Raw genomic sequence first — 9,531 nt, 5'->3', positions numbered from 1 at the left:
GGTGCATCGGCTCAAGAAAGACATCCGGCGATGCCACCGCATGTCCCGGCGTCCCCTGCCCCGTCCAGACCCCCCAGAACGGTGGGAGCGTGGGTGGTGGGGCTGGCATCCGTCCTCCCGTCTCGCCTTCTCGGAGACCGTCCGTATCATCAACCGTAAGGTGAAACCCCGTGAGCCCAAGCGGAGCCGCATCATCCTCAACCTCAAAGTCATTGACAAAGGTGGGAAGCCAGCCAACGGGGCTGGGGGCCTCGCTCGGCCCAAGATCCCGTCCCGAAACCGCGTCATTGGCAAGAGCAAAAAGTTCAGCGAGAGCGTCCTGCGCACCCAGATCCGTCACATGAAGTTTGGCACCTTTTCACTCTACAGCAAGCCATCCACTGCGCCTGCCCCTTCTCTGGAGGGCAAAGGGGAGGCTGAAGGCTCCCAGGCAGCATCCTGCGGGCTCATGATGAGCTCCACACCTTATGATGCCCCCAGCTCTAGCTCCTCTGGCTGCCCATCACCTGCCCCCCACTCCTCCTCTGACCCAGATGATTCTCCTCCGAAGCTGCTCCCCGAGACCCTCAGCCCGGCCATCCCCGACTGGCGCGAGTCGGAGGTCCTCGACCTCTCGATCCCACCTGAGTCAGCCGCCACCAGCAAGCGTTCTCCCTCAGGAGGGTGCGGCGGGGGGGCAGACACCCTCCTTGTCCCTTTCCTCTTCTGACCCGGAGCAGGAGGCCGGCGACTGGCGTCCCGAGATGTCCCCTTGCTCTAATGTGGTGGTCACAGATGTTACCAGCAACCTCCTCACTGTCACCATCAAGGAGTTCTGCAACGCAGAGGATTTTGAGAAGGTGGCGGCAGGCGGTGGTGGCGGAGGAGGCAGCAAGTGAGCAGCCAGGTTCTCCCCAGCTCCAGGGGCGTGGGGGGAGGCATACCTGTGAGAAGTCGTGGTGCGAATGGCTGTCCTTGGTTCTCTCCTTCTCCCCTTGGCTGTCCCTCTGCCCTCACTGCCACCCTTCCTTCTCCTTTCCTCCTGCCCCGCTCCCTCCTGTCTGGAGGCTGGAGGGTGTCAGTTGGGGGGAAGTGGGGCACCCACCGTTCCTGGGTGTCCCTGCTGCTCAGAGGAGAGGCAGGGAGGGTCGTGGTGGGGCTGGGGAGTGGTTGTTTGTCCTTGAATGTGGTGTTGTCCAACGGGCGGTGAAGCCTTTGGGGATGAGGGATGGGTGAGCGTGTCTGTGTGCCTGTGGGGGTGGTGGGGAAGGGGCTCTTCCCTCTCCTTCCCCTTCCGTCTGTGACAAGAAATCAAGAGGAGCTCTAGACCCTTGAGGGGAGGATGTAAGAGGCTTGAAGCCCTTGCCCACACCCCCCAAATCTTCTCCCACAATGTGCATGCAGTCTCTTCCATTCCTGTGTTTCCCCCTTGCCATGACTCCAATCCTGCCATCCTTCCGCTTCTTGGCTTCTGGCCTGGATCTGCCATCTCCTCTGCTGTCCTCATGGCAGTGGTTGATCCAGATGCCTCCAGAGCAAGGGGGAGAGGGGCAGGTGAAGCGTCATACCTGGAAGGTGCTTGAGACAAAGCTGGGGTGATGGGGGGTGCCCCATGCAGCATACACCCTGTATTGGCTTCCCCTTTCCTTTGACTATTGGTGCTACCTTGGCAGTTGTATGGGCATTTTCAGGTGGCCTGGTCCCTCCTCCTCTCCTGCATCTTCCAACTTGCTCAGCTTGGTAGGGGGAAGGGAAGAAAAATGGGAGCCTGCTTCTGGCCCAGATCTTCCTCCTGGTGTTCATCACTTGCACTTGCTTGAGGGAGAGGCCTTCCCCCAGCCTTACCATGGTGGAAGTGGGCCGTGCATCCATCTTTCAGTTTGGGGGAAGATAGGCCAACAGCGTGATGCTGCCCCAGCCAGGTGAGGCTGGTCTCCTGCCTTGCACATGGGCTTCCTCCAACTCCTTTTGCTTCCCCAGCACCCTCGGAAGGAGGGATGGATGGATGCTAAGGTGGGTTGTTTGCTCTTCCTGCTTCCTTTTGTCTCTCGGGCTCTACCTTCCATGTGGTGGATGGCCTGGAAGAGGGTTCTCCTCTGTCCTTTCAGCATCTGAAATGGCCCTTACAACTGTCAACCAAAGGTGCTAATAAGAAATAACTGTCTCACATCGTACATGTGTGCGCTGGATCTCTTCCCCCAGAGCTCCTGTGAGCTGATCTAGAAATTTCTTCTCTTCACCCCTAGCAAGTAGGAGCGAGCAAGACCACAGCTTGCCGTTCTTCACCCACAGCTCCCTCCTTCCCTGGCCACCCTTGTTCACATCCAGAATAAGCTCTCTTTCACCTGCCGTTTCTGGCTTGTTTCATTTCTGCATGGGTCCTGAGTTTCACGGTGAGTTGCTGTTCCTGTGCTCTCCCTTCTGCCCCTACTCGCACAGGGCTTGGCCCATAGGGGCGAGGAAAAGAGGTGCTGATCAATCAAGGGAGAGCCTCACCGTCTCAGCCCTGTCCCCTGTATTTGGGATGGGCAAAAGGGTGTTGCTTATACATAACACAGTCAGAGGTGAAAAGGGTGGAAAAAAGTTCCCCCACGCTGGGGCTCAGCTACTTACAAACATGCCCCAGGTGGGTGAACATAGGTGGAATTATCCCCTCTGGTGCTTCCACATGAGGGTGCTCTGGAGCTGCTGGCTGAGGAGTGCTCTCATGTGGAGTAGTGATTTTTGTGGTTTCGGTGGTCTGAGGGTAGAAGGGAGGCAGTTTGTGGGAGAGAAGTAATATTTGTCTGCCCAAGGAGTGTTGTTGGGGCGGTAGGGGAATAGACCAGCTTCTGACCTTAATTAGGGCTTGTGTGCCCACAGCTTGTCTCTTCCCCGCTTCCAGCGCCTGGGTTGGTGTAATAAAATCCTTGCTGCCCTCCCCACAAGCCTTGCCTTGCAGCGGGTGGAGTTCAAAGCCGTGGGGCACAGAGAATTCACACCAGCTGCAGCCCAGTGTCTGCGCAGACAGTCCGAGGGGGATTCCAGGTGCTGTTAGCGCCACCCTTTGCACGCCTCTTTCTTTTTCTTTCCTTGGTTAAAGAGCTTAGTGGACTCTGTGGGGATGCTGCTGCATTCACAGCTGAAGCTAGGGGTACAGAGAAAGAGATTTCCTTGATCCATTCACCAAGCTAAGGCTTCCTATAACTTGTTGGACTTGTGTGCGTGTCTGTATTAATAACTGCCTGTATTTTTTGTGTCTTTATTTTGCATCTTTCCTGTGCCTGGCACACCCGGGGATCCCTTATTTTAGCATAGCCTATCCATTTGACTGCAGCTTCAAAGATGAGCAGTTTGTAGGCATAGGGAAAAGCTCTTTCTTAGGGAAATCTCAAGGAGATTCTTCTCTACCCCCCCCCCAACACCTTTCTCAACAAGAACTAGTCTGTGGCTGTGAGATAAGAGGAGCTCCTTTGTGGGGTGGATGCAAACTGGCCAGTCACTTTAGGTTGTTAAGTTGCTATTTGGTGTGTATGTGGTGATGTGTTTTGTTTCGTGGTATTGAGGTTCTGAAAAAAAATATTGAAGCGTTTAAGTGGGAGATAAAAGGGAACTTTAATAGGAAACTCTTGATGTGTTTTGGCCAAGGTGTGTTGGCTTGGCAGAATTCTTTTCCCCAGTGTCTCTTGTATGGTGTTCTTTGGGGGCAGGGGACAGGAATTGTTTAATCGAAGGGTTTTTGCCTTTCTCCAGAGTGACAAGCAAGGGGACTGTCTGTGAAGAGCAAAACAGTGGGTCGTTGTAGGGATACTCCGTGAGGACCTTCTTCCTGTGGCAAGGAGACGAGGGGACTTGTTGTGGCAGAGGAACTCGTGCAGTAGATCCTCTTTGTGGAGGAAGAAAGGAGTATGATCCGGCTTGCAGACACAGCTCGACTGCTTGTGTGACAAATCTCTCCCTGGTCACCAGGTGGGAGAACCAAACCCTGAACCTCTGGATCCGAAATGAGGATCCCGTGCTGGTTTGAGTTAGACATTCGCTAACTTGAATGCAGCAGCAGCCTCAAGTTCCCTCAGGTGGACAAGCCACTTGGGGCTGACTAACCTACCTTCGTATTCACGTGGGTTACACTCCTCCTTCTGAATTTTTGCCCTTGCTCCTTAATGGAGATGGGAAAGAAGATCCATCCATGCCCTTTAAAAAAGGGCATGGGATTGAGGGAGGAGTTTATTTGAAAGTATCCCCTTCCCTTCCCCGTAACCCCTAGAAAAAGAAACAAAAACAGGGAAATATTCTCTGTGTCTGTGCCATGTTTGTTCTCTTGTCGTCGTGTTTTTAGAGGAGATTTTATGATGGAGTGGAAAAAGTGAAATGATTAGTTTTGCATAAAAAAAGAAAAGTTTAAAAAAAATTTCTACAGGGAGAGAGTGAGAGAGTTTAAAAATGAATAATAAATGCAGTGATTGCACAAACTGTAGTGGTATTAGATGGTCCTTAGAGAAAAGAGTATTTTGTAGTATCGAAGCATGTGTGTCTGGGATGGTGTTTGGCTTGCTTGAACTGGAGGGAAAGGCATTCTGGGACTGAGCAGCGATCTCTGAGCTGAAAAGGCAAGTTGCATGTTGGAGGAACCCTGTCTACAAACCCTTCCCGTCCTTGCCTCCCAAGTGTTGGAGTGAGTTCCCTTCCCTCCCATACCTCTCCTGTGAGCTAAGGTGGAGTCTCCAAGTGGTTTTCCAGCTGAGCAGCCCTCAGAAAAGGCCGGTTGCATTCTGCCAGAATGTGGATTGGGCCAGCGACATGGAAACAGTTGACTTACTTTGCATGCACAGCAAGCTGCTAAGATTTGGGGTTGGCGTGTACATTTCCTTGCCAAGTCACTGTCTCTTCTCTTTTTCCCTCCCCCATATCCAAGTGGGATAAAACACAGTGGGCTTATCTCCGGGAAGCAGATATGCCTCCCCTCCATAGGGTCTCTTAGCTTCTTCCAGCATCAGGTGGGGACTGGCATTTTTCCGTATAGGATTCACCACATCAGGACAGAGAACCAAGTCTTCAGTCCGACATCCTATCTCTGACAGCTGTCGGATCTTCAGAGGCGGATGAGAGGGCTGTCTTGTGTGCTCTGAAGGTGTTGCCGAGTGAGGAATGACCCTCTTCTTGAGGCCAGCAAATGGTTTTGGGGAGTGCCCCAATAGGACTGTGCTCGAGTAGGGCTGCTGCCTTCTGCTCTGGCTTCCTGCAGGGTGGTGGGGAAGAGCTGCCCGAACATTTCTTCAAAGCAAGAAGGCAGCTCTTGTGTGCTGGCTTCCTCGTCCAAGGTGTCTCTGCTGGGCATTCATCTGGTACGTAGGGTGACTGCAGGGAAGAGGAAAGCCACCAGATGTTGGTGTCTGAACAGAAGGTGGCAGGCAGGGGACACTAGGACAGCTTTTCTTGTCTGGACTTCTCTGGCGCCCTTGGCTTTGTGGCGGCAGGTGACAGATGTCTCGATGCCTTCCATAGCCTGGGCTGCTTACGGGATCTTCTTCTCCCTCTGCCCATTGAGCTCTGTCAGTGCTTCCCACGGCCTTTAGCTTGGTGCGGCAGCCTCCTGTCTCCTGCTGTCTACTCGCTGAGCAGAGTGGGACTGGGGAGGCGTGAAACTAATGAGATGCAAGCTCCTTCTGGGATGGAAAACAGAGAAATAGTGTGGTGAGCAGGCCCAGCTGTGGTGAGCCACTGCTTAATTTCTGTTTTCAGAAGAGAAAGGGAGCATTTCTCTGCGTCTCCCCTTATTGAAGTCCCCAGGGAGATTTTATGATATAAACAAAGGAAAAAAAAAACCACAAAAACAAACCCACAATCCTACTTTTTACCAGGTAGGAGCTGTGTCTGAGCTGAGTCTTCCTAGGGATTTCACTCCCTTTCCCAGCCCCTCTTTGTAGAGGAGGTTTTGGCAGCTCCCGGTGTTTGGAGATGATCACCTTCCTGAGGACCTCCTGGCACAAAGAGGTTACCGTGCTGAAGGATGATGTCCCAAGACCCCTCACGCTTCTGCCCACATCAGCTGTGGCATTACTGGGGCTTCTCAGGAGCAGGTCCTTTTTCCCAGGGAGGTGTAACAAACCTGGAGTGCGTGTCTGGCTAAGTGCTTCTTTTTTCCCTTCGCCTCCTTCCCCACCTTCCAACAAGAACTTTTTCCTCCTTGCCTGGCACATCCTTTTACTCCAATGTCGCTTGCTTTTGCTGCATTTTTCAATCGCCCAATAATCGTGCAAGAGCTGGGATCTTATTTACTTTTTATATATAAATATATAAATATATAAATATAAAAGAAACCTTCCCCCCCCTCTCCCCGCTTTTCCCCCTGTCTCACCCCCCGCGCAGCCTTCCTGATGTCCTCTCTGAAGGCGGTGGTGCTGTAGAGGGTTGATTTGGGGCTGGGGATTCGGTGCCTCCTGGGTTCTGTTCCCTCTTGGCTTGCTGTGGCCTTTCTGCCAGCCATGTCACTGCCCACTGCCTCGTCTCCCTCACACGAAAGGGGTGGTGGGTGGATGGGACCATCCTGCCAAGGGTGCTGGCAGCCCGACCTGGCCATGTTTGCACAGAGGAGCGCCGGAGGAGTGCCGAGTACTGCTTCAGAAATCCCCCTCTCCCTCTCCGTGCTTCCTTCCCGAGGTGACTCCAGCAAATATCTTAACTGCATCAATGCTTTGGGGTTGAGCGAGTAAGTGGCTTCATTTTCTTTTCTTCTGTTTTTTAGGTCCTTCCCCAGAGTGCAATGTGTGTGGTTTCTTTTTGGGGGTGTAGACGGGAGGAGATGTTTGGAGTATTATCTCCGTCCTCACCTTTGCCATTCCGTCCTCTATTTCTCTCTCCTTTTCATGTTTCCCTGTATCAAACTGATGTGTCCAGTGGGGTCTGTGCCCTTGTCTGCGCAGGGCCAGCAGCCTTGGGGTGCTCTGTGTCCCACCTGCCTCGCTCATAAGGACGTCACAGAGCCCTGAGCTCTTCTTTCTCCCTTTCTTTAAATGTCTCCTTCCAGGAATGAAGGGAGATGTAGTCAGTTTGCCCTTCCCCTATGTTGGTGGGCAGCTTCTGGCAGCTCTTCTGTCCCTTCCAGCTTCTGTATGGTGGGAAGTGATGGTCTCCAGGACTGTTGGAGGGCATGGTGCTGGGGATGGAGGAGTGGGGATGTCCTCTGTGCTCCCAGGTTGAGCAGAGCAGGGCAGTGGGCAGCAAGCACCATGCTGCAGCGTAGGGAAGAAGCGAGGTGACAGAAGAGCAGCCAGATGCAGTCAAGGTGGATACCAGTGTCAGCAGCAGCTCAGAAAATAGATATATCTGATGGGAGGGAAAGGGCTTGGTCAGGATAAGTAGCTGAAGTGTTAATTCCCATTGGAGGTCCCTGGTTCTTGACTTTGTTCTTGCTCAGCCAAGCACTTAGAGCTTGCACTAACGCGCGGGAGCACGGCTGGGTGTGCATCAAAGCACTTCATGGGGCTCTGGGGCATTGTAGGACTCGCAGGGCCCCATCGTGCCCCCGAGCAGCCCCTCAGCTGTGCCCCGCTCTCGGGGGTGCTGAGGTTTCCTCCTGGGCAGAGCAGCAGGTCGGTTGCTCTTTAGCTGTCCTGGAGGGAACCTGCTGCTTCCAGCCCCTGGGGGATGTTTTCTTAGGTCAAGTTCTCAAACAGAACAACAAAAAAATATTCATTGTGGTGACTTTTTTCGGGAAAAAAGTTGTGCCCATGCCTTCCCCAAGCTAATCAACTTGGTTATGTCGTCCTCTTCCTCTTCTCCTCTCCTCTGCCATTAAGCCTTGTACGCTCAAGAATAGAGGACTATCTCTATTTTGGGATTTTTTTTTCCCTGTTTGTTTGCTTTTTGGATAGAAAGTTGTCCGGTGGTGGTGGAGGGCAGGGGCCTGCCTCATCTGTTCCTTCCTTTCACCTTCCCCAGTGCCAAGCTTAGCCTCAAATCCTGAAGATTCCCGCAAATACTGAACTCCGAGCAGGCGAGTTACCCCACTGAGCTCTGTGGTACTTGGGTGCTTCAGATTCTGCCTGTGCTTGAGTTTTGGCAGCATCAGAGCCTTATCCTTTCTCTTAGAGAAGGTCAGTCCTAACTCCTAGAGTGCTGAGGGTTCTGGTGCAACCCACCTGGTTCTTTATTTCCCCTCACCTGGCATACAGAGTGAAGGTGGTAATTTTTTTTTTTAATTTAAAATAAACCTAAATATGTATCTTGTAATTTTTTTATTTTGAAAAAAATGCATTTAAGGATTGTGCACGGATGAATTGTATATCTTTTTTTTTTTTTTTGTCTTGCAATTTTCATTTAAATATAGTGTTTGTTCAGTTTTGTTTTGTTTTTAATCCAGTTCCCAGCTGGCTAAACTCTGTCTAGAGCGGATGGGTGGGAGGCGTAGCCACTGGAGGGGTGATTGAATCAGCCCTTCCCCTGGTGCTTCCCACAAGAAAATGGTTTGCTCCAGGTTTGGGGGTGGGGGTTGTGCTGATTACTCTTGTATTCTTGTACATTTTGTTCTTTCTGCTGCTCTTGGATATTGTATCAATGCCAGAAATGGGGAGTTAAAAAAATAAAAAAAATTAAAAATTAACCCCAATAAATTGTTACATTCCAAAACCTGTTGTTTTCTCTTCCTTGCTTGGGCTGGGACTTGCTTGGGGTTTGAGTGACCTGTGGAGCCGGTAGTGAGATCCTGAAACACCCGTCCTAAGCCAGCGTCAGTCAGAAACTCACTTAGTCCCTTCTTGCACACTGTGGGTCAGTTCTGGTTTGGGTCTTCAGACCTTTGTGGACACAGAGAAGCTCTGACAACGTACAAGTAACACTACTGTAACGCTGAGGGAAGGGGGGTGGGGGCACTTTGGGAAGGCAAGTGGAGTCTGAGCATCTTCTCCAACGTGCTTTGGAGAACCTCCCATGAGCCTCACACATCCTTTTCTTTTAAAAGTGAAATGGGATCTGAGCACGGCCTAGCACTTTGTGGCAGAAAAATGCTTTAGGCTTTTCCTAACTCCAAAATGCATGCCTAAGTGCACTTTATGACATGCTAATCCACAAAATACGGTGAAAAATACTCTTAATGTGTGCAATCAAAGCCCCAAATTCACTCTATTAGTCTCTAGCCCATGGAAGGTGTGAAATTTTTGGGTGGGGAAGTGCTATTGGTGTGAGATGTGATAGGGAAGTGGATGCATTTTGGGTGCTGAGGGAATCCAGGTGGGCAGGAGAGGAGAGTGGGAAGTCAGTGCTTCTGGGTGCTGGGAATGGGCAGCAGCTGGGGACAGAAGTGTGTCACCATTGAGATGTCTCTGACTGAAACACCCTGGAGAGAAAGGTTGGGCTGAGCTGGGGATTCCTGGGGGAGAGTCACTGTTTGGTCAGCTGAGGCCAGAGGTTCTTCAGATGTCTCCACGATTTCTGGAGCTGGAGGAAGGCTGGAGAGGCAGATGCCAGCGAGGTCCTGCATGAGTGTGCTGGTGCAGGTAGAGCTTGTAGCAGGGCTGAGGTGACACAAGCCTCATCTGCCAGGCTGTGGGACCTGATAACGAAAGAAGCCAGGAT

The 9,531-nt window shown here is 51.9% G+C and overlaps 1 protein-coding gene across 1 annotated transcript in view; it reads left to right on the top strand.

Moving 5' to 3' along the window:
• CBX6 (chromobox 6) overlaps positions 1–8,580 on the top strand; it is a 17,530-nt gene extending 8,950 nt beyond the window's left edge. The window contains 5 exon segments of the mRNA XM_082071572.1: positions 5–70; positions 72–126; positions 129–651; positions 653–874; positions 6,549–8,580. Of these exon segments, the coding sequence (XP_081927698.1) occupies positions 5–70; positions 72–126; positions 129–651; positions 653–874; positions 6,549–6,663 (981 nt within the window). The 3' untranslated portion in view covers positions 6,664–8,580.
• Positions 8,581–9,531: the final 951 nt, after the last annotated feature.

Source organism: Streptopelia decaocto (assembly GCF_964273445.1).
Source record: "Streptopelia decaocto genome assembly, chromosome: 1".
Classification (NCBI taxonomy): Eukaryota; Metazoa; Chordata; class Aves; order Columbiformes; family Columbidae; genus Streptopelia; species Streptopelia decaocto.
This window is presented reverse-complemented; position numbering and strand designations above follow the sequence as displayed.